At 41.2% G+C, this 24,778-nt stretch overlaps 1 protein-coding gene across 6 annotated transcripts in view; it reads left to right on the forward strand.

Annotated features, from left to right (window-relative positions):
- TTC27 (tetratricopeptide repeat domain 27) overlaps nt 1-24,778 on the forward strand; it is a 676,116-nt gene that overhangs the window by 513,879 nt on the left and 137,459 nt on the right. For all 6 annotated transcript variants that reach the window (XM_088474427.1, XM_088474426.1, XM_088474429.1 and 3 more), the window contains one exon: nt 22,482-22,595. In XM_088474427.1, the coding sequence (XP_088330553.1) occupies nt 22,482-22,595 (114 nt within the window). The remainder of the gene's footprint in view (nt 1-22,481; nt 22,596-24,778) is intronic.

Below are 24,778 nucleotides of genomic sequence, written 5' to 3' on the forward strand. Positions count from 1 at the left end.
GAAAAAGCCCACCTGTCAGGGTGGGGAGGAGTGGATTCAATCTACTTGCAAGTACTTTGGCAAAAAGTTTTAAATCAGTATTAAGCAGGGAAATGGGACGGTAATTAGACACCAATAAAGGGTCCTTTTTGGGTTTCGGGAGGACCGTAATAGTAGCTTTAGTTGTGTCTGGGTGAAATGGAGCTTCTTCCAGAACGTGATTAAAAAACGTGGTCAAATGGGGTACCAGAGAGGATTGAAACGTTTTATAGTACGACATTGGCAATACATCAGGACCCGGTGGCTTAGAGGATTTTTAAGTTGAGGGCTGAGATCATTTCTTCAGCAGAAATGTGGTTGTCTAGGACAGAAGTCGTCGCAGGATCTATGCTAGGAAGATTGCAAGAAGGCAGGTAGTCTGCAGTCGAGGAGTTGGTGGTAGAAGTTGAGAGAGAGTGTTCGGAAGGATTATAAAGTAGTTCGTAATATGTCTTGAATAATGAGTTAATGGTGGATTATAATGATAAATGCCGTGATCGTCTTTTAAAACTGGCATAGCGGTCCTAGCCTTCCGAGCTTTCAACCTTTTGACTAGTAGAGTGTCTGCTTTGTTACTTTTTTCATAAAATTTTTGGCTAAGCCAACGTAGTGACTGTTCAGTTTTTCAGCCAGAAGAGCATTAAGAGATGCTTTGATGGACATAAGTGGTTCTAGAGGTAATGGGAGGGAAGGCGTTTATGAGAAGTTTCCAGACGACGAACAACTTCGGTCAGAAAAGTTAGTTGGGATCTGCATTCTTTATTTCTAAAAGAGGCATACAGTAGCTGATAATATGCCCTCCAGTAGCAGCTTTGTGAGCCTCCCACACCAAGGGGGTGCAGGCGAAGTCTGTAATAGTCCAAGAAAAAATCTTCAATTGCAAGTTTAATTTTCTCTTGAAATTTTGGGATATTCAATAAAGTTTTGTTTAAACGCCAAGTAGGTCGAGACGTTGGTGTCTCAATAAAATCAAATAGTGTAGTAATAATGGAGTGATCAGACCAAGGGTTGGAAACAATAGAGGAACCAAAAAGGTGTTTTGATGCTGGATTACAACAAAGAAAAAGATATATCCTTGAGTGGGATTGATGGGGTATAGAGAAAAAAGTGAAATCTCGGGATGTGGGATTGAGAGCGCACCAGGTGTCGAAGTGACCTGACCTGATGTTTGTTTAATGAACGAGTTAGTGGGCAAGAACGGCTAGTGGTAGGGACAGGAGATTTATCAAGTTCATAGTTAAGGACGGCATTGAAGTCTCCTACCACAACAAGACAGCCCATTCTATATTTATTAAAAAAATATTTTAAAAGAATTGAAGAATGAGATCTGGCCTGAGTTGGGACCATACACATTCACTATTGTGCATTCTAGGTTACCTAGCTTACCAATCAAAATAATAAAACGCCCGTCAGAGTCTGTATGCACAGAGGGCCTGATTCAGAGCCGCTCGATTTGACAGAGCGCTCGCTCTGAATCAGGGCCGGGTTTTTTTTTTTTTTTGGAGTGGCCTCTTGGCCGCTCGCATATCTGTGGGTGACTACCCAAAGCTATAGCGAGCGGCCATGATGATGGTCGCGATGGTCAAGACCATTGTGACCTTCGGCCTTGCAACGAGACCCTTGTGGTAGGGTCTCGTTCATCGCAAGCCTCAGCTTTCGGCTCTAACAGAGCCGGAAGCTCTCCACGGACATCAGTGGGGCCGCCCCAAATGGCAGGCGTTCTCATAGGAATACCTCCGTTTGGGCAGTCACCCCCCCGGCCCGCCCACCAAATGGAGCGAGCTGTCACTCAACACCCCCTTTGGTGCGAGACCCGGGGCGACGGAGTGCCCATCGCTAGCCGGGTCTTGCGCATGCGCACGACGGAGCCGGCTCAGTCGTGCGCATGCGCTGTGGGCCACCATCGACCCGGTTGCGAGCGCTCAGCGCTTGCGACCGGGTCTGAATCAAGCCCAGAGTGTTGGACAAAGGGAACTTTACTGTTAATTAGTTATGCTTTGATTGGCTAGGAAAACACTTGGAATGTAGAGAGGGGTGAAACTGAGCCTTAAAGTGGGTTTCTTGTTTCAGAACAATCCCAGCCTTGAGATCCTGAATGGATCGAAAAAGCAAAGAGCGCTTCTGGGGTGTATTTAAACTTAGCATTCAGAGATGTGAAAATCAGAGACATAGTGGAATTCAGGAGATAAATTGATTTAAGGTGAGGGGAAGGGGTCCCCAACTCGCACGGGGTAGGAATGAGATAGTGGGTCAGAGAGGAGGGGATAATGGGGAAAGCTCCAGGTGGGAGTTCCTCGTGTCCAGCCGAGAAAGACACACACGGAAGTTGGGACTGCAAAGTCCAATAAGGTAGTAGGGAGGATAGCCTGTGCTACTTTTGGGATAATAGAAAAAATAAACTTTAGCGAAAAAGAGAATTGCTTAGTAAGGTGAACTTTTGGACATAAACAAGAGCGGAGGGTGGGAGAGTCAGGACCTTCCAGTGGTGGTCTTATAATAAGAGGAGAAAAAAAGAAAGGCCTAGGAGTAGCAGGTATGTCACTGTGGATAATCAGGGGTAGGGGAAGAGGAAAGTGGAGAGTGGGAAGGCCCAGAACATGTGAGGGGCAAATTAAAATAATTGGAAGCATATGCAACATAATACAAAATTGTATCAACAATCCTAAAAACTCATTGGAGGTCCCAAAGAAGGAGCTAAAGGTGAGTTTGAAGTACGAAGAGAAAGGACAGTTTAGAGCCCACATGTGGAAAGCTAACAACTAGAGAGTTCCAGGGACCCAAGGAGACACAAACTTTAGAGGACATATCCCCATCAATTGAAGGCATAATTGAAGGCATAATAACATTTTAACATGGTAAAACAATGAAAACAACTGCACATATCAGAACTTAAATTGATATTGCTATTGAAAAGGATATGGGGTGGTCAGTGAATCATAGCTTTGAGGAAGGTTTGAGAGCCCGATAAGAGGGGGAAACCATCATCTGTTACAAAGTCATAGAATCTCTGAATCATAGTGACCCCAGTGGTCATAGGTGGAACTCGGAGGAGAGTGAGAATAGTAGACATCATTAGGTATACGCCGATGTAGAAGGAGGAGGGCCAGAGTCTTCCAGGTGGGAAATAAGTCCTTGCCTTCTCTGGGATCCCTGATGACAACTGTTTTACCGTTGAGATTGACCAGCAGTTTGAAGGGGAAGCCCCAATGGTAGCGAATCCCACAGTCACGTAGTGCACTTGTTAGGTCTCTTAGTTCTCAACGCTTAAGAATGGTGACAATCCTGAAGAATTTAAGTTTAGCATTGTTATATAGGACATGTGGTTTGCCACGTGTCAGGGCTAGGACTCTTTCTTTATCTCTGAAGCTCAGGAAACGCATAATTACATCCCTTGTGGGGTCGCCGTCTCAAGGTTTGGGCCTAAGGGCCCGATGAGCTCTCTCCAATGGTAGTTGGCGAGAGTCTAGATCAGGGAGGATGTAGAAGAACACTTTGTGAAGGTAAGTCTCTAGATTGTCCGGGGTCACTGATTCCGGAATATTGCTGATACGAAGATTGTTTCTGCTCTCGGTTATCTAAATCCTCATTTTTAGTGCGAGGATCAGCAAGGTCTTGGATAATGTGATCCAGGTCTCTGTGTCTCTCCCTTTGGGCTTTTTGGAGAGTATCTTGATGGAATTCTAATTCAGAGGTTCTGGTGGACAGTGAGGAAATATCAGATTTAATGGATTAGACAACTTTGTCAAGTTTAGTTTAAAAGATTCTTTGAGGTCCGTGATAAGGGATCGTAGAGCCATGATGTCCAGCCTTGGGAAGTCTTGCGAGAGCCGCTGCCGATATATGCCTGGAGACTGCTTAATGGGCCTAGCGGAGGTAGCAGCAGCAGGCTGCAGAGGGACCGCCTGGCTTTATGTGTCCAGAGTAGTGGTATTTGAGAGTAGTAGGGGGGCCACGAACTACCTGCAAGATGGTGTCAGAGTCTTCTTGGTGCTGCACGGACTCCGGTCCAGGGAGTAATATACAGTACAAAGCGGGTTAGGAGGGGTCGAGATGCGGCCGGGATGTTCAGCGACTTGAGCCCCGGGTGAGTGGCTGTCAGTGAAGGGTGTAATGTGCGATATGGGGGCTCACCCGTAGCAGGGAGAAACAGTGTCCACCATGTTAGGCAGCCAAGCCATGCCTCCTCTATCACTTTATAGGATCTACTTGATAATTGCTAGCTAAAAGCTGATTGGTTGCTATAGGTAATTTGCCTTGTCCAATCCTCCATTCTTTAGGAGGCGGCTTGATACATCTGCCCCATAGGCCCGTATTCAATTTGGAGCGAAAAGCCGGATTCGGCAAAAAAGTTTCACCGATGATGTCATTTCGCCAGGTGAAAAAGTATCGCCTATGAATATCAGGCGGAAAAAAAGGGCAGAATTAAGGTTTTGGGGTGCAACATTGCGGGAACGCCAGTGCAGCCTTCAGACAGTCCCCCAAAGGTAAACTGCATCAATTTTTTTTTTTTTTTAAAAAGAGTAAAGAACACCAAAAAAAATCACTTTAAATTTGGGGCCGAAAAAAATAAAAAAGTTGGGGGACAAAGTTAAAACTATTGAACTAGACTCCAGAGGGGTCCCCAGGTTTGCCCCAGGGTTTTTTTTATTGCAGGTGCTTGCGGCAGGTGGATTTTTAACAATTTTTTAAACTTCACTTTAGCAACTTTTAAATATGCTGGCCCCCATTTTCAAGTACCCCAAATTTGCTGGGATTATTTTCTGCTAAAAAACCCTCCAGAATACTATTCTTCACCACTTGTACAAAACACTATTTAGCAGCTCAAATTGAATACGGCTCATAGTTTGTAAACTATACTGTGACAAGAGGATTGATGTGACCAATTAAAGTGCTGCATAATAAGGAGGTGCTATATGAAATAATGATGAAAATTATTAATAAATACTACTACTCCTCCAACTGACTGCCCCATTTGTAAATAATGGTAAAAATGAGCGCTATGTAAAATAAATTTGTGGCACCTGTAAATAAAAGTGGTTAATGATAGTGTTTATAGCTCCTGTATGAGAAGGTAATAATGATGGTGGGTTACTCTGCCGCAGATAACAAATGTGAACTTTCCCTATCTTACCCTGAATCTCCAATCTCTCCAGAGAGTAAGTGTAGGTTCAGTTGGGGAGCACAATGTCAGAGCTCGGCCTCAGCTCCTGCTCCACTGCGTGTTGCCGGCGTCGGGGCCAAAGCGCAGCCGCGATGACGTCACCGGAGTCCGTGCAAGCAGAGTGAACAGCTGGGTAGCTGGAGTTTCCAATGTTGCGGGGATGTCCACCTCTTGGCTCCAACGAGTTTCGCGCACTTTGTCAAGGATGGCATGGGCTGCACCAGGCTGTCTTTAAATACTTTAAAAAACTTTATTGATTTCAATTAAAAACCGGAACTTGTTGCCGGAAATGAGTCCAAAAAGGCGGTATCCATGTGCCTGACTTTCATCTGTGAAGCTGGTGTAATGTTAAATAAAACCTTCATTTATAAAAGAATTGTTTTTCCTTTTTCTTTTGTTAATTTATGAGCTAAACACTTATATAAATCGGTGCCACTTATAAAATGCAGATATGTGACATATAAAATAAATAAAATGTATCTATTAAAAAAAACGTTAGTTCAATATCTACATTGAGTCCACAGGGTTGTAAAGTTTTTAATTCGTAGATCCAATTTCATTACTTTCCCTAGCTTCCGGGACATAGCCTATGTATTGAAGGTATAGGAAACTTAAGTTACAAGCTGTTTTATTTACATAAAACCCATTTGTTACATTCCCAAATATTGTAAAAAAAAATTCAGATGTTTATCTGAACTGAAGAAATTAGCGGTACATTTGTGATGAGTGGGGAATTGGTTTGTAAATATTGAGATGTTTAGAGATCTGAAAACTGTGTGCTGTGGTGTACAGCTAAGATTCCTGTGGCCCAATAACTTAGACAATAAGATTGAAACAAAAACATGGAAAAAAGAGATGGTAATGAGTGGCAGGTGAAGGGCGTACTAGTTAGCACATTCTCTTTCAGGCGGTGTTCTGCTTAACTATGAGCATTCTTGCTGCAGAGAATAGACAGGGGCCTGTGAATCTTCATGTTTTGTGGCCATATGTCTGTTTCACCCTCCAGTTGACGTGTGTCAGGATGTAGGAGGAGAAGATGCTTTGTAAGTGAAGTTCTGTCTATTGAGTATGGGAACAAGTCTGGCTGTGCTATTGTATCACAATTCCTAATAAATTACAGTACATGACATGTTTTAGTTTATAGGAGAGAGCTGCATTGTAATTGGCTTTTCAGTAAAACCAGTGTCTGAATATACTGTATTTATAGCATTGAACTGAAATCAAATTGCATGTAGTTAAATACAATTTGCAGGACATTGCTGCTGGACATTTGCATCTATGTCTGCTGTAAATGATAGTCATTAGACAGATAAAAAGCACTATACACTACAAACAGGGTACTGTATGATGATAGAATATAATTACAATGATAGATTATGGAAATGTTCATGTTATACATTTTAATTTATGGTGAATTAGCACAAACAATGATTGCTGCATTTATCATTAAAAAAGGAACAGCGACTGGATACCAGGGCAGACGTGTTGCACCTCAGCTCCCTACAAACCCTCATAGATTGCCCTGCTACGCCTGCCCCTCGCTGTTTGGGGAGACCTCTCCTGCATACTTACCCCCTCTGGGCTCCGCTGATCCCCCGGCTGGAGGTCGCGAAGGATTATCTCCTCCGGGGCCTTTGCGGCCTACTCCGCCTCCAGAGTCCCCGGCCTCGATTTTCAAGCCGGGCCCGCCGGTGCCGCACTTGCCGCCGATCGCGGCCGGACTTTCCCGCGGCCGTCCTGTCACCTTGGACCCCACTCTGCCTGACTGGAGTGGCGGTCTAGGTGGCCTGTGGAGTCGGAGGAACCCAGGAAGGTCCGGTAAACGGAGCCGCGAATCGCGGGGGGGGCGCCATTTTGGCTCCTTTATAACTCCCCCTGCATTACCTCAACATCTGCCGCTTGGGAGACCCTGACACCAGGAGTAAAGAGGACACCTTACCAGGGCCCCTTTGACCAACCACCTCTATACACAGGTACATGATAATATCAAATTAATTCCTGTGTTGAACTGTGGCTCCTGATCCCTGGCTCCCTTAAATCTGCTCCCTGAGTACACATTGAGATACTGCAGCTATAGGTGGCCGTGACGAGTGACCTGTCGGCTGGCCCTGGGTTGCAGTTTTGACTCTGGTCTCCTTAATATTGCAGTACCCTCTTCAGAGAGTAATCGAGTTATAGCAGACGCCATTTTGGATCTTCTGTGCAAACATATAATACCAAAATCAGTCACCTCTATGGTTATTGCTCTCTATGCCTACTTGTTCTCCAGGAGCCCGGGCGGATTACTGAAGTGTCGTTACTAGTTGTGACTCACTATGTCTCTCTGAAACAGCTTTCCGCGTTGACCCTGATGCCTCTCTGAAACTTATCAACATGCAGATTTAATCTTTCCTTCTCAATGTAACCACCGATCATAAATTTAAACATCACCAGTACCTGTATCTGCTCGACACTAGTTGGAGGTGCCGCTTCATTGGATCACATCGGTATGGCTCCAAAAAGAATAAAAGCGGCCAAATCAGCCCCACCTGTTCACTTTTTTGGATCCTCTTCTACCTCTACTAAAAGTCGTCTTCAACAATCACCACCTGAGTCTGCTACGTCTCCAAAATCCCCACCTAGACAAGCATGTGGTCCTCCTGTACCTCCTCAGGAAAATGAGGACAGTTTAGATGGTCCAGTTACCCTGCGTTCCATTCATACTATGTTAACGTCATTTAAGGTGGATATAACCTCGGAATTAAAATCTACCATTCAATCTCTGAGAGCTGATATTAGTGAAATCGGAGATCGTACCGACCATTTGGAATCTAAAATGGAAGAATTGGTTGCATCACATAACGACCTAATCTCAGCACACGACTCTCTGCAGGAGGAATTAACCTCTGTGCGAGACAAGGTAACAGATCTGGAAGACCGCTCCAGACGCAACAACATTAAAATAAGAGGTATTCCGGACTCCGTCACAAATGCTGAGTTATATGATTATGCCACGGAATTATTCCAGAAACTTCTTCCTGATGCCTTACCCTCTGATCTTCTGATTGACAGAATCCATAGACTTCCAAAATCCAAACAAGCTCCAGCCCAAGCACCTAAAGACACCCTCCTTAGAGTTCATTTCTTCCATATTAAGGAGCGTATACTTAAGGCTACTCTCCCTTCCTCCTCCACAGTTGAATGTCTGGACAATCTCCAACTTTTCCCTGACATTTCCCCAGCGACTCTGGCAAAACGACGTCTTTTCCTCCCAATTACACTGGCCTTGCGTAAAGAAAATATTCAGTACAGATGGGGATTCCCGACGAAACTGATTGTAACAAGAAATGGCTCGTATACAGTCATACAGTCTCCAGAAGATGGGCCGGCTATTCTTCAAAAATGGGATGTTGCTCTTACTAACCCTACCAATATGCCTCCTAAACCTATACCCCAAGAATGGTCCACAGTGCCGAGGTGATCCCTTGGGGTGAAGTATCTTTACAGTTACTGGCTGTAGTTCTACCATTCCAAGCTATATTTAGTATTTTGTTATTCAATATGCTCTTTCTGTTTTTATTTTTTTTTACCTGTACTTTCTATGTGTAATAGGTCTACGGCTTTATGATGTACTTTATCTAAGATTTTTCATTCAGTCCTTTCACAGCTAAGGGCATATATTATATTTGCGTGGTTATTTAGTGGATTGGGTTGATGAAGAATATACTCAATGTTATTGGTGGACCGATAGATAGCTTAATGGATAACTGGTAGTATATGAGTCTTCCATATAATTTGGGAACTGCTTTCTACAGTCTTTCAGTCTTTTGTAGTGGTTACATTGCATTTAATTTCTCCTTTTTTTTTTTCTTTTTTCTCCTTTCTTTATATACATAAATGATATTTGATAGGTTGTATCAAATATGGCTGTGTTTGAATGCTAACTATGTTGTTAATATTACAATTGAAGGAATTATTTGAAACGAGGGGTATTAGGTGGTCTTCTCTTTGAGCCTCCCCCCCCCATACTTTCAATTTTTCTGTCATGTTCTGTTTCAATGACAGAAACTCTAGCTCCTTTATGGATGCTATTTCGGTTTGTTTTGTTTTTTTGTTTTATATGTTTGTTATTTTATTTATTAATTTTTTATGCATACAATCTCTGTATTTGTCATTTTTGTGCAGGTCTATTTGTAAAAAATCCACACCACATTTATCTGATTCCTCCCCATGGTCAATTTTTTAAGCATAAATGTTAAGGGCCTTAATTCACCTCACAAGCGACATCTTGCATTAAAATACTTCTTAGATCAAAGAGCTGATATAGTAGCAATCCAAGAATCGCATTTCCCATTACATTCTACTCCTCAGTTTATTAATAAAGCCTATCCGACTTGCTATACCTCCTGTGGCCCATTTAAGAGGAATGGAGTAGCCATACTTTTGAGCAGATCATGCCCATTTAAAATAGAAAGTAAATGGGTGGATTGCAGTGGTAGATATATTATCTTGGTGGGGAAGATAGGTACTAAATACATCACTCTAGTGTCAATATATGTCCCTAATACAAGACAACCTAGTTTTCTTAAAAAGTTTTTACTTAAATTACAGGAGACTAGAAAGGGTGCTTTATTCATTATGGGCGACTTTAATCTTGCACCAGATCCTAAATTGGACAAATCTTCTTCTCTCGATAAACAATCATTGAATGTGGCTTCCTCCCTAGCTCGTTCCTTCTCGCACTTGTTGGCTGAACATGACCTCTATGATGTTTGGAGAATCAAACACTCAAGAACACGTGATTATACCTTCTATTCAGCAGTTCACAAATCATACTCTAGAATAGATCTTCTCTTGACTGATAAATGGTCTCTCCAGTCCATTCCCCGGATTGATATTTTACCAATTACTTGGTCCGACCATGCTCCCTTACTATGGTCTTGGACCCCCTTTCCCACGTCTCCCACCTGTAGACCTTGGCATTTACAAGAATATATTTTATTAGATGATGTTGGCTCGCGTGTCATGACTGACACATTGACTGCATATGTAGAACTAAATTCTCCCAAAGACACTTCAGCCACGAATCATTGGTGTGCACTCAAGGCGGTAATGAGGGGGGCTGCTATACAAGCCGCAGTTAAGATTCGGAAATCGAATCAAGAAATATATCTCGCATATCAAGCTGATCTTTTAAAATTAGAAACACAACATAAACAAAATCCAAAGGATTCTATTGTCCTCTCTGCCCTATTAGAAGCCAGGAAGAAGTTAAATAATCTACACCTCTCCCAAATTCAACGTGCTATCACTAAATTAAATCAGAAGTTTTACTCTCTTGGAAATAGAGCCAATAAACTGCTAGCCCGCAAGCTTAGAGGGAAAAATGCTATCAATAGAATTAAAAGTCTCTCTAACCCCAATGGATCCTCAATATCAAATCCTAAAGATATTGCTCAACAATTCGCCTTATACTATGAAAAGCTTTATAACCTTTCTCAAGATACCCATATACCTCAGCCCTCTGAATCTGTGATAAATTCATTCTTAGATTCTATTAATCTTCCATGTCTTTCCCCTTTAGAAGCAGAAGCTCTGTGTGTCCCTTGGAGTGATAGCGAAGTATTAAGAGCGGTTAAATCCCTTAAAAAAGATAAAGCACCTGGCCCAGACGGATTCATTAACAGTTTCTATACACATTTTCAAACCATTTTGACCCCTATTTTAGTAAATTTATTCAACGATGTCTCTACTCAATCATTTCCTAAAGAAATGTTAGAAGCCCAAATCATCACTATTTTGAAGCCTGGCAAGGACCCGACACTTTGCCCAAACTATAGGCCAATAGCTCTATTAAATTCAGATATCAAATTATATGCAAAAATAATCGCTAATAGATTGAATCCTATTCTCCCTAATTTAGTTTCTTTTGACCAGGTGGGCTTTATCTTAGGGAGACAAGCGCCAGACAACACCAGAAGAGTTTTTTCCCTTCTGGAAGCCCAAGCAGCTTGTTCCGTGCCTATGGTTTTATTGTCCTTAGACGCGGAAAAAGCCTTTGATAGGCTACACTGGCTTTTCATGTCCCGGGTCCTGGTTAAGTTTGGCTTTTCTGGCTTGTTTTTGAAGGCTATCTTGAATCTCTACACTGTCCCTTCGGCTAGAGTATACAGTAATGGGTTTTTGTCCAATGGTTTTAATATCTCTAACGGGACTAGACAGGGGTGCCCCCTTTCACCTTTAATTTTTGCACTAGCTATGGAACCCCTCGCAGAAAAAATTAGATCCTCCTCCTTTGTGGGCTTCAATATTGGCCATAAGCAGCATAGGATATGTCTTTTTTGCTGATGACGTCCTGCTATTCGTCACGAAACCAGACATTTCCTTACCTGCTCTTCACAATATACTTCAAGAATATACTGCATCTTCATACTATAAACTAAATACCTTAAAATCAGAAGCAATAGCATTCAATATTGATCAGGCTTCCCTAGATAGTCTCCAGAATCAATACCCTTATGCCTGGCAGACATCATCTCTTAAATATCTGGGGATCAATATCCCTTTAAATCCTCAAAATATTATTAAATATAATTATCAGCCTTTGTTAGAACAATTCTCAGCACTTACCAAAGCATGGGTTAATTATGAAATCTCCTGGATGGGGCCGTCTCTCTTCTGCAAAAATGATGCTTCTTCCAAAAATTCTGTACTTATTTAGAGCCATTCCATATTTAGTTCCATTGACCCTGCTAAACAAATTCTATGCAGTTCTATCTACGTATATTTGGAAGGGTAAACGTCCTCGTATAGCTAGGACTCGACTATTTCGGTCCAAATCTAGAGGGGGACTAGCGGCTCCTAATCTCGAATTCTACCAACACGCTTGTCTTTTGGATCAGATGAAAGACTGGTTAGCCCCTCTACCGATTAAGCCATGGGTATCTATTGAAATCTCTGTATCTCAAACTCTCCCCTTACAGGACATCTTGTGGACTAAAACTGTTGATAGACCCCATAAATCCCTTATTCCAAAGAGCGTCTCTGATACCCTTATAGCTTGGGACAAATTGATTTCCACACATGGAGAATTTTCTCTTCCCTCGTCTCACATTTCTATATTAGCCCTTTCTCGACTGATCCAGGATCTAGTATTAACACCCTGGCATGAGAAAGGTATTATAACAGTTAGAGATCTTTATACTAACCATCAATTTAAATCCTTTCAACAATTACAGGATCAATATGGTATTCCCAAAACTGACTTTTTTAAATTTTTGCAGGTGAGACACTGGGTATTTTCTAACTCTGGCCCAAATCATCTCCTTCCCACCCCACCTCCCTATATACTTTCTAAACTGTCTACTACTGGCCATAAGAGTGGTATTTCTATGTGGTATAATACGCTTATGACTCCGATAGAGGAGTCTAAACTTTCTATACAATTCAATTGGGAGTCGGATCTTAATATATCTCTAACTGAAGAAGATTGGTCTATTCTATTTATGAACATTTTCAAAATGTCCAAATGTTTGAACCATTCTGAAATGCTTTATAAACTAATTCACGGCTTATATTACACCCCGGTCAAGTTGCATAGAATCTGGCCAGACTCCTCTAAATTATGTTGGAGGAATTGCGGGTTAGATGGTACTCTGATACATATCTTTTGGTCTTGTCCTAATATATTTTCCTTATGGTCAGAGGTATTTCAATTAATAGCTCAGGTCACTATGGAGCCTCTTCCCCAATCTCCAGAAATCACACTCCTACATTATTTTCCTCCTACAATACAATCACATAATAAGTATGTTGTTGGACACATTTTGATAGCTACAAGGGCAGCTCTAGCACAATATTGGAAGAGACCTGACCCCCCATCTCTCTCGATAATAATATCCAAAATTCAGAGGAGTTTTGAATTGGAAACCTCTGGATTTAAATATTCTTCATCATCCTCGTCCCCACTACTAAAATGGCGACCCTGGTCGGCCTTTATTGAATCATCTTCTCACACGACATCCATAATTGGCTAGCTTTAACACTGCCCCAACTCGATATGGAAAAGGTTAATATGACAGACCACACATGTTTTCCCACAATTAATGGTTGTATGTATTGTACTGTTCTGTTTTGTCTATTATAATTTATAGTAATGTTTTGTATTACTTGGTTTTTCTATGTAATACTTGCTATATTTTTATTTTCTTTTTTTTATATTATATAATTTGTCTAGTTTATATGTTTTTCTGTATTATATTTTTTTATTTTTTTTATTTTATTTTATTTTTATTTGTATAAAATTTCAAAAATATAAAGTTTATATTATGATGATTGTAAATTACTGTTTACTATTGTCTTATCTGATGTATATTGGATTTTCTTGTTCTACTAATAAAAATTATTTGAGTTATAAAAAAGGAACAGCAATGTAATGTAAAAATAGAGCAACCAAAACAAATTATATAGACCCTGCAATCACAATGCCAGGGCATGTTGCATGTAAGCTAGAATTATGTCTGTTTACTTTGTAAACACTCTTGCATAGTCCATCATGTGAGGACATAATATAAAATCTGCAGCGTTTTAGTATTAATAGTACATGCTATAAATAGTGGCCACAATATGGAAAGTCTAATATAAAATACATTAACAGGGTTCTGTGCCATCAGGTGCAGCCGGTTTCTGCAGTGGTATTTACTATACCAAATTCTGCAGTTTTGCTAGAGGTATCCGGAGAGTCACTTAACTGACTCTTCAGTGATAGCCCAGAAATGTTCACTTGGGTTGGGAAGGTGACTGGGAAAGCCATGACCTATTGACCATCATGCTCTTCAAACCATTTTGAATCTTAGGTGTTCTGTGGATTAGGGCATTGTCTACCTGGAAGACACCTTCATGAAGGAAATGCTGCAACATGGAATGAAGATGCCATTAAGTAGCGATTAGTAGTTATCTTACATTCTAAGGGAATGACTGCACCCAAATCATACCAGTTTGTCCCATACCATTACAGACTCTCCAGAAGCTTTCACTGTTGTAACCACTCAGCAGGTTGTCACCACATTTGCATTTGGCTGAGTTTTTTTTTTTTAAGGAAAAAAAAAATGTTACCTCCTGTATTTTTCCACCTTTCCATCTCTCTTCTGCTCAATTCTCTGTCTGCCCCTTTCGTATCCCCCCATTTGTTCCCCTCCCCCTCTCTGTTTCTCTCCATTTCCCTGTCTCTTTTCCACTTTTCCTGCCATCTTGCACTTCTCTAATTTTGCCCCTTGTCTCTGATCGTGTTTGTTTTTCTCTCCCCACATTTTTTTATTTTACTTTCTTGTCTCTTTTCTCTCCTCTTCTTTCTCTTTTTTCTTTCTCTTCCCTTTTCTTTCTGTCACCTACTTTTCTTTTCTTTACCTGTCCCTTTTTTTTTTATCTCTTTCCCAATTTTTCTTATTTATTGGCTCGGTCTATGGTAGTCTTTTTCTTTCCTGTACTTTTGTTTCTATTCAGGTTGTATTTCTTTTATTGTAATTAATGATGTTTTTTTTTCTTTCACCACCTCCCCCAACTTGCACCTCTGCACCCACCTTTCCTCCAACACCTTCCCCATAACGACCACTCTGACCTGAAACTGACCTGGCCAGGCTTAGCACCATCACACAGATGTCCTCCACCACCTACAGCCCATTATGTGCTGGGCTCTTATTTTTTTTTTTTTTAACAATTACTTATATAGCACCAGCATATTCAGTTGTGCTTTACAATTGGGAACAAAATAGTAATGGAACAGTAATTAAACATACTGGCTAATAATAGACAAAGAGGTACGAGGACCCTGCTAGTAAGCTTGTCTCTTGTCACCGCTAGCTTCCTCGGGGTGCCATGAATGGCTTTGGGCTGCTCAGAGGTGACTAGTTCCCTGTGTTCAGCCAGCATGTGACATTTCCATGTAGCCAGACCTTGAAGGAGCACTGAGGGGCTTCATGGCGGAGAGCCCTGTAAGGGATATTCCCTGTCACTGGCAGTGGGACAGTAGATATAATAGTATAGCGCATGCATCATAATGGGCGGGCATTCGGGAGCTAGGCTGCGCACCTCTATTAAATTCCTATTCTTCTTTTTCACTGACACCATCAAGGGTGTGTGTTTGTGTGTGTGTTTGTGGGGGTTGTATGGTGTCCAGGGTGCCTGTGCTAAACGGACACCATACATGGTTATAAATAGATAAATGGTTTAAATTTATACTTTAGGTATCTACATGAAGGCAAATCTTGGGTCACCAATCCAGTATTTATAATACCCATAGGATTCTCTAGTGATACTGCTTAATAACAGCTAATTTTATCTGAGTAACAGCATGCATTGTAGTCTGACTGTGTTGGTGATTCATTTAAACAAAATATAATCAATCCTGAGCAATATGTGGCAAGAAAACGTTATCAATGGTAAAAAGTTTGGTGCACAATAAAAACCCATTAATTGGTAGGAATCTTCTGTAAGTCAGTGAAGTGGATATAACTTCAACCATTCCACAAAGTACTTTCCTATCACAGCTTGTTACTGCAATTTCTCCTAGCACAGTTTCTAGATTTATTATGGGTGAAGTGACCATTTGTAAACTATTTTCTCTCGTATGTGTGTGTGGTGTGTGTTAAAAATGCATCCTGCCCTTATGGATGACTTTGTTCCCTGGGAATTTTAGTGTTAAGAAGCTGTTGACACCCGAGGAAGGGCAGTGAATATCCCTCAACGACACCACCCAGTGAACAGGAACTTATGTTGCTGCCAACATTTCCCTGCATCACAGATGAATCTGATAAAAGGATAGAACAATTAATTTTAACTCTTTACATCAGAAATCTGCAAATGAATTGTATGGTTTCCTTGTGTTTAAATGTATCTATAACAGTCTCTAACAGTCTCTGTCTGTTTTCCAATAGTGTATGTTATATATTATGAGATAGATGTATTAATATTGTGACATACACTGATCAGCCATAATATTAAAACCACTGATAAGTGAAGTGAATAACATTGATTATCTTGTTACAATGGCACTTGTATAGGAGTGGAATATATTAGGTAGCAAGTGAACAGTCAGTTGTTGAAGTGAATGTGTTGGATGCACAAAATTGGGCAAGCGTAAAAATCTGAGTGACTTTGACAAGGGCCAAAATGTGATGGCTAGATGACTGGGTCAAAGCAGAATGGTCCAAGGAAGACAACCGGTGATCAAATGACAAGGTCATTGGCGCCTAAGACTCTCATTGATGCGCATGGGGAGCAATGGTTAGTCTTTCTGGTCCGATCCCACACAAGCGCTACTGTAGCACAAATTGCTGAAAAAGTTAATGCTGCCTATGATAGAAAGGTGTCACAACACAGTGCATTGCAGCTTGCTGTATATGGGATTGCGTAGCCGCATATCGGTCAGAGTGCCCATGCTCACACCTGTCCACCACCGAAAGTGCCTACATGTGAGTGTCAGATATGGAGCAATGGCAGAAGGTTGCCTGGTCTGATGAATCACGTTTTCTTTTACATCATGTGGTCAGCCAGAAGTGTGTGCGTTGTTTACCTGGGGAAGAAATGGCACCAGGATGCTCTATGTAAAGGAGGCAAGCCGACAGAGGCAGTGTGATGCTCTGGGCAGTGTTCTGCTTGGAAGCCTTGGGTCCTGCCATTCATACAGCAATCCCAGTCAGAATCCCGACGCCAGCACCCCAACAGGTTAGGATACCAACACTTGTCGCTCCGTATCCTAAAGGCGCGTATCCACTAGACAATAAATTGGACAATTTGAACGATAACAATATCGTTATCGTTCATCGTCCGCAATATCGTCCAGTGGGTATGCAGTCAAAAAACAGTGATGCGCGCTCCCACTGATCTTTGCCGACATCTTTCATCGCCCGTGCTTGCAGGGCAACGTGACAGTATCGTCAGGTTCTGCAAGTACGGGGATGAGGGAGGGTAGTGTCACTGAACGATATCATGAACGATATCGTTCAGTGTGGATGCTCAATGTCGTTAACGACATTGAGACCAGCACTGCAGGGCAAACACTAGACGATATTGCTCATGGAGCATATCGTCTAGTGGATACCCACCTTAACCCTCCCCCTCTCCCTATAACTCTAACCCTCCCTTCCTGGTGCTTAAACCTAACCTCCCCCCTAGTACCTAAACCTAACCTCATGCACCCTAAACCTAACCCCCCCCTCTTTAGTGCCTAACCTTATCCCTCCCCCTAATCTCAGTATTTACCTTTTGGTGTGCAGGCGCCGGGATTCTGACAGGTGTCGGGATTCTGGCGTCTGCATTCTAAGAGCTGGCACCCCTACTGTTGGGATTTTGACTGGATCCCACTTTGACACATACCACCTACCTAAACATTTTTGTAAACCATTTACATCCCTTCACGTCAATGGTATTTCCTGATGGTAGTGGCCTTTGTCAGCACGATAATGTGTCCTGCCACACTGCAAAATTGTTTAGGAATTTTTGGAGGAACATGATAAAGAGGCCAAAGCTTTAACTTGGTCTTCAAATTCCCCAGATCTCAATCCAATTAAATATCTGTATGATGTGCTGTAGCTATGGAGGCCCCTTCTTGCAATTTGCGACTTAAATGATCTGCTGCTAACGTCTTGGTACCAGATACCACAGGAGGACACCTTCAGAGTTCTTGTGAAGTCCATGCCTCGATAGGTTAGAGCCATGGGCGTATCTATAATGGGTGGCGTTGCTATGGAGCCCAGAGGGGCTTAGTTGGCCTGACGACTCCTGCACCCAGGTCATATATTTGTCTACCAAGACAAATATCTTACCTTTCGCCTGTTAAGCAGTTGGGTCTGGCCTGTTGCCTGGTCTGAAAAAGGGAATCTGTCTGCACTCATATAGGTGACGGCCTCTGTGTCTTTTACTCAGTAACTATCCACACAGATATGATCCATCACCTGCACTCCCATTTCAACCACACAGGTACAACTGAGCTATTATTGAGCCCGGAAATCTCCTTGATCACAGCTTTTGTGAAGTGAGCAGGTGGATGGGGATTGGGCCCTGAAATTAAGTCTGTCCTGTAAAAAAGAGTCTGTGATGAAATTAAGAAGGTCTCCAAACAAAGTGAAATTTCCTGCATTAAGAAGTAGGAGCTGGTAGGTTCCTCATCCCCTGTCTTTACACAAACTGTAAACTACCCAGCCCTAATGCCTCTGCCAATGTGCAGTTGTGTATGATTCAAAAGCTGCTAATAGGGATAGAGCACTTGAAGCATCGCCATTGACAATTAAGGTAATATAAAAGGGCAATGGGATATAATCTGTTATCAGACTACTAAGTATTTTAAGGTTGCCTAAAGGGGTGACATTATATTTTCAGTGAGTAGTGTGTGTAATGAATGTTATACTGGCAAGGGGAGTATGTCGTGGATGCTATAATGTATTGGGAGCACTGTAATATTGCATAATATCAACTGAAACTTTGTAATATGGCACAATATGACCTTGAGGCAATTTGAACAGGGACACAGTAATATGGCATAATAGGGAATTGAAGGCACTATAATGTCACATATTATGAACTGGGGCACTACAATGTGGTATAATATAAACTGGGGGTACTACAATGTGGTGTAATATGAACTGGGGGTACTACAAAGTGGTATAATATGAACTGGGGTACTACAATGTGTCATAATATGCACTGTGGCACTAAAATGTGGCAAACTATGAACTGGGAATCTATAATATGGCATAATATGAACTGGGGCACTTTGTGGCATATTGTAAACTGGTGCCACTACAACGTGTCATTTTGTGAATTGGGGGTACTGTGTGGTATAATGTGAACTAGGACACTACAATGGGACATAAAATTAACTAGGGCATTACTATGGAGCATAAAATAAACCTCTGCATTGAGAGGAGTCTCTCTAGAAGCATTGGGGTGGGGGTCCCTTGATAAATGTTGCTATGGGGCCCACAAAGTTCTGGCGACACCCCTGGTCAGAGCTGTTTCGGCGGCACAAGGGGAACCTACACAATATTAGGCAGGTGGTTTAATGATGAGGCCAATTGGTGTATACAGGAATTTTTTATAGATATATTTTGGAACTTTTTCCTTTTCATTTGTATAAGCATTACTGCTGTGAAATATATGTTTTCTGATAGGCTACAGATCAGTCTAGCTCTTTGAGCCTTCCAATAGTCTGATTGGCTATAGGTTGTTCTAGCCCTGTAAATGTTCTATTGATCTTAAGGCCCCCATACAGCAGCCGACAGATTACCAGATCCTGCAATCCTCGGATTGGAAATGTCGACCCGCCAGTCGGAAATGCCAAACGGTAGCCATCGATGTTCCGCAATCCATCGGAGGATCGGTGAAATTATACATGTTAAATTTCACCGATCTGCAAATCTCACCGATCCTCCAACCCGGCATCTGGGGACGGCAGCAGCTTGACAATCCGTCGCTAGTGTATGGGCGGCATTACTCAATACAGGTTAGATATAAACAATACATTTCTAATTTACAGAGAAAAAGAGCAAAAACACAGATCACAGTAGTGTAATACTCCAACAAGTAGTAGTTATTTTAGAAATTAGTCTGTGTGTTGCAGAGGCAACTTTAATTTGTTTGCTGGTTCAGTAGAAAAGAAGCATTGAAAGTCACTTTAAAATCTAATGATTGATGTTTTTCAGTTTGCTTATGGGTAGCTATTATAATAATGATATATTATAGGCCTCTAACTTGGCAATTTTTAAACATTATGGGGTCTGTTCATTATGTTAATTATTGGGGTCCAACCCCAATAATTAACATTCTTATATGCTTCGAGCACCAGAGTAATTCATCATTGTTCTGGCAGGAAGACAGCTGATCCGAAAATCAGCTGTCTTCCTAAACGGTTTCACTGCACCTTTCAGCGCAGTGAAACTTAGTAATGCCGAGGGTGACTCTGTAGTGCTAGTACGCCTGCGTGCACCCAAAGCCCCGGCTCCTATATATTTTATATGTAAAAGTTTCAAAACTGAATTGTCTATGCGTGATGTAACAAATGCCATTGTTTTATTTCTTAGTATAATACATATATGTCTTTTGGCTGTTTTTCTTTTTTATAGGAATTTTTGTACTTGGCTCACACAATCAAGATTTACAATATGGTTCAGTATAAATTATGATTTGATCTGAATCTTGTCTGCTCCCATACACTTCTATGCTAAATATATTCCTAAAGGAGGCCCAATGAGCCAGTCAGAATAGACTTGGTCTTTGTGTTGTTGTTCTAAAGTTTTATTTCTGAAGCAGAGCAATAATGTATTTTTTCTGTAGAAAACGGTTGGTTGTCAGAGTGAACATGTTTGTAAAGAGCAGTTAAATTGAACACAATAAGGATGGTAGAGGGGCAGATTGTGTTAACTGTACTCAGCATCTTAAAACAGCCCACGCAAGTGCAACTGTGTTTCCTTTTAAGCAGAGCCAAACAATTTTTCCTTAACACTTTGTTTTATCTGGAAAATCCCCAACAATACACACATACAGTATATGTTTACACACACTCAAGGGTATATTTACTAAAGTGAGAGTTTTTAGAAGTGTAGATGTTGCCCATAGCAGAGAATCAGATTCTAGGTATTTTCTTCTAGAAGGTGCTGGTTAAATGTTGTCTAATCTGATTAGTTGCTATGGGCAACATCTCCATTTCTAAAAACTGTCACTTTAGAATATATACAACTCAATGTTCACTTTATTAGGTACACCTTTCTAGTATTGGGTACGAACACCGTTGCCCCCAGAAAAGACTTAGGGGGGAATTAAATTAGACACGGTAATACACTGCGGCTATTTGATCTCTTGTGGGCTATTAAATTAGCCCCAAGGCGCAGTCAGCAGCAGTTCTTAACAGGGATTTTTTTTGTACCAGCTCAGAAGGCTCTGAAAAAAAATCCCCTATAATGAGCTTGTTATCGGGAATTTATCATAGATCCTGTGTGCATTCACCCGAAAACAGGTAATATTTTGGGTGTATAAAACAGGCTTTAATTGAATTGCCTTGCCAAAGGTAAAAAAAAATGCGGTAAGTCCCATTTTATCCGCCTGGAAAAATTATTGGGGCTAATTGAATTCTCCCCTTAATGCTTTATGGAATTGATTCAACAAGATGCTTGGAACATGACATGATGGCGCTGCGGAACCCTTGTGGCGCCATATAAATAAAGGATAATAATAATAATAGCATCACGCAGTTGCTGCAGATTGCTGCACATTCTAATCTGGTGGTTGTAGAGGCCACTGGTGCACACAAAACTTATTGTTGTGTTTGTGGAACCAGCTTGAGATGCTATACTGTATGCTCTGTGACATGGTGTTTTATCCTGCTGGAAGTAGCCAATAGAAGATGGGTAGACTGTGGCCATGAAGTGATGCAAGTGGTCAGCTGCGATACTCAAGTAGGATGTGGCATTTAATCGATGCTCAATTGATATTTAGGGGCCAAGGGAGGAAGATCTATGGATTAGTGTTATTTATGCCACATTTTGACCCTACTACAGATGTGTCACCATACACTGTTGCTGAGGTCACTACAAATAGCCCCTCTTGGCGCACCAGGTCCCGCGTGGCTTGCTTGTGCCAAGTGCATTTCTTTGCATTTTTTTTTGCTGAAAATGCATTTTAGTCGCAGTTCAATGCGACTACGTCTGACCAGGAGACTGCACAAATTAATTTGATATGCGGCACGGATGTCAATGAAAGATGATGTATTGCCTCGTTCTGAGATCCAAACTTGGCGGGAAGATCTGAGCCAAAATCTGAATTGTTTTTCTCTTTTTTTTTTTTTTTTTTAAATGCTTTTATTAATGTGTGAAAAGTGCAAAATAAAAGTGGTTACAGTAGATTACCTACATTCACTTTAAACAAGCTGTAAAGTGAATGTAGGCCTATTTTATATATGCCAGTTATATAAATTAAAAAATTAGACATAACTGATCAAATTAACGTTTTGCGTTGTTTGCGTTGTTGAAATACTTCTATTTGGACATGCAGCATTACCCACTCTTTGACCTTTGGGCAAAATCTTATTTTAATCTCAATTCTTTCATACACATGAAGCTTTCATTCTATTCAGCTGTAACTTTCATTTGTTTTATAGTCGCTTGTTTGTTTTGTACAGGTTTTGGTGGAGGGGAGGTTATCACCATGTATATAAGTATGACCACTTAAATGGTTAGTAGATTTGCTGATAGTCCACTGTACAGGAAGCTGCATAATATGAGAAATCACTAAATACTTACTGGCATCACCAATACGCTCTGTTGTCTAATTTCAGTGTTTGCTTTCACAACCCAAATTTTGGGCCCTCCAAACGACAGCATTATTTCTGCGGACCAAATTAGAGAAGGGAAGTTCACGCCGTGTTGAACGAGCTATGATGCAAACTCAGGTAAGATCACCTTATGTTGTTAGACCTATGTTTGTACTGAATCTAATGAGATTAAGGTTTCTAACATTACTGCTGTATAGGTGAAAGCCCAATTTGACTCTCTCCTTAAAGTAGTGTTTCTCTAGCCTTCTGGAATCAGGGTGCCCTAGAGTCTCAGTATTTTTTCCTTCAGCTCCCCAAGACAAAAATCTCTTACTGAGATAGCAAAAATAATTAAATGAAGTCAAGTTTGCTTACCTGTCATTCTTAAGTTCAGTTATGTGGTGGTGGACATGTTTGCAAATCTGTAAGGCCACATATTTTATAATTGGCAGCCACAAGCACTGCTTTTGTCTCTCTCATTGACCATAAATCATTTGATTTGGGACTGGACCACAAACCAGTGGCACCCATTCAAGTACTCCGCCGTGCCCCAGTTTGGGAACCAAACTGCCTTAAAGGATAAATTAACCTTTTTGAACATATTTTGTAACTGGAATGCCTATCCGTACTTTTATGGTTTGTTACATAAAGTCTAGAGTGCAAATTTACTAAAGTAAGAGTTTTTAGAAGTGGAGATGTTGCCCTTAGCAACCAATCAGATTGTAGCTTTTATCTTCTAGAAGGTGCTAGTTAAATGTTAAGTAGAATCTGATTGGTTGCTATAGGCAACATCTCCACGTCTAAAAAATCTCACTTTAGTAAATATACCCCTAGTAGTTGTATATAGCTTCTTGTTATCAGGACTACTAGTTAAATTAGAGTGGCTAATTAGAGGCCCAACATTTCAGGGATGCCTAAAACACTGAATGAGTGACATCACTTTTTTTTAAAGGGGGAGCCATGTCACTGAGCACCAGTTCCCTGGGGATTTAAATTAAACCACCTGTTATGCCAGTCTCTGTATCTTCAAGGAGCTGAGTATATGATGTCCCCTGATTACCCTCTGTCCCAACTACATCATCGTCTGCCTGACACCAACAAATTTGAAATGACCACAGTAGCTTAAAAATGATACATTCTGTGTTATTTACACGTGTGTCAAAACAATTTTTTGCTGTTTCTAAATACTGATTTTGTACATATTTTGTATATATGTAATGTAGATATCTATTGAGGTGGAGCAAATTATTCCAGTCCAGATTTTTAATTCATATTCAAGCTCAACACTTAATACAATGTTGCAACATACAATACCTTTACCTAATGAAACGTTACCTTGTAACATTGCATAGAAGGGATGGTACGAGTTGCCGGTGCTTGGGATCCCGACGCCGGCATCCCGACATGTTTAGGATACCGACACCTGTCGGTCGGTATCCTAATCCTCTCCCTACCCTAATCCTCCCTCCCCGGTGCTTGAACCCAACCTCTCCCCCTAGTGTCTAAACCTAACCTCCCCCTCCCTGTACCTTAAACCTAACCCTCCCTCCTTAGTGCCTAACCCTTCCCCTAGTGCCTAACCCTGACCCGCTACTTACCTTCGGGTTTCCGGCGGTTGGGGCGCCGGCATTCAGACCGCCGGTCGGGATATTGAACGCATCCAAGCATAGAATATGTACACTTCCTATACCAGAGGTTGCCAAACTCCGTCATTACAGTCCACGTTTTAAGGATATCTATGCTTGAGCACAGGTGACTTAATTCAGTCTATTTGATTTAACCATCTGGACTCAAGCATGGATGTCCTTAAAACCTGGACTGTAACAGCGGAGTTTGTGAACCTCTGTCCTATACCATTACATGTGCATAGGAAGAAAAGAGGCCTCACATTATTACAGCCTTAGGCGAGAAATCAGATCAGTACAGTGTTCAGTCTGACATTACCGTGATGTACAGATTGCAAAGTTGTATGGAGTGTGGTGTTCTGCGCTCCTGTGCAAGGCTGCTAGTAATTAGGAAATGTGTAAATCTAGTGCTGCCTCAGATTTCTGTGGTCCTCTCCTGGCCACTAGATTAAAACTTACAATATTAATAACGTGAGTATCTGTAGTAGGCGTAAATGGATTGCAGTTATGTGTGTGTTAAGCAGTAAATGTTTTGCAGATATAGTTGTGACTTATTTGTGTGTTTATTGTTATGCACACAAAATGAAATAAAGCATGTGCAATTTATATTAAATAAGAAAGTTCAGAACTCCTGATCATATTGGTGACAGTGTGATACTGTACATAAGGAATTGCTGGTATTTACTGTGAGTAGTT

The sequence above is a fragment of the Taudactylus pleione genome, unplaced genomic scaffold (genome assembly GCF_031769625.1).
Source record: "Taudactylus pleione unplaced genomic scaffold, aTauple2 ptg000154l, whole genome shotgun sequence".
In the NCBI taxonomy this organism is placed as follows: domain Eukaryota; kingdom Metazoa; phylum Chordata; class Amphibia; order Anura; family Myobatrachidae; genus Taudactylus; species Taudactylus pleione.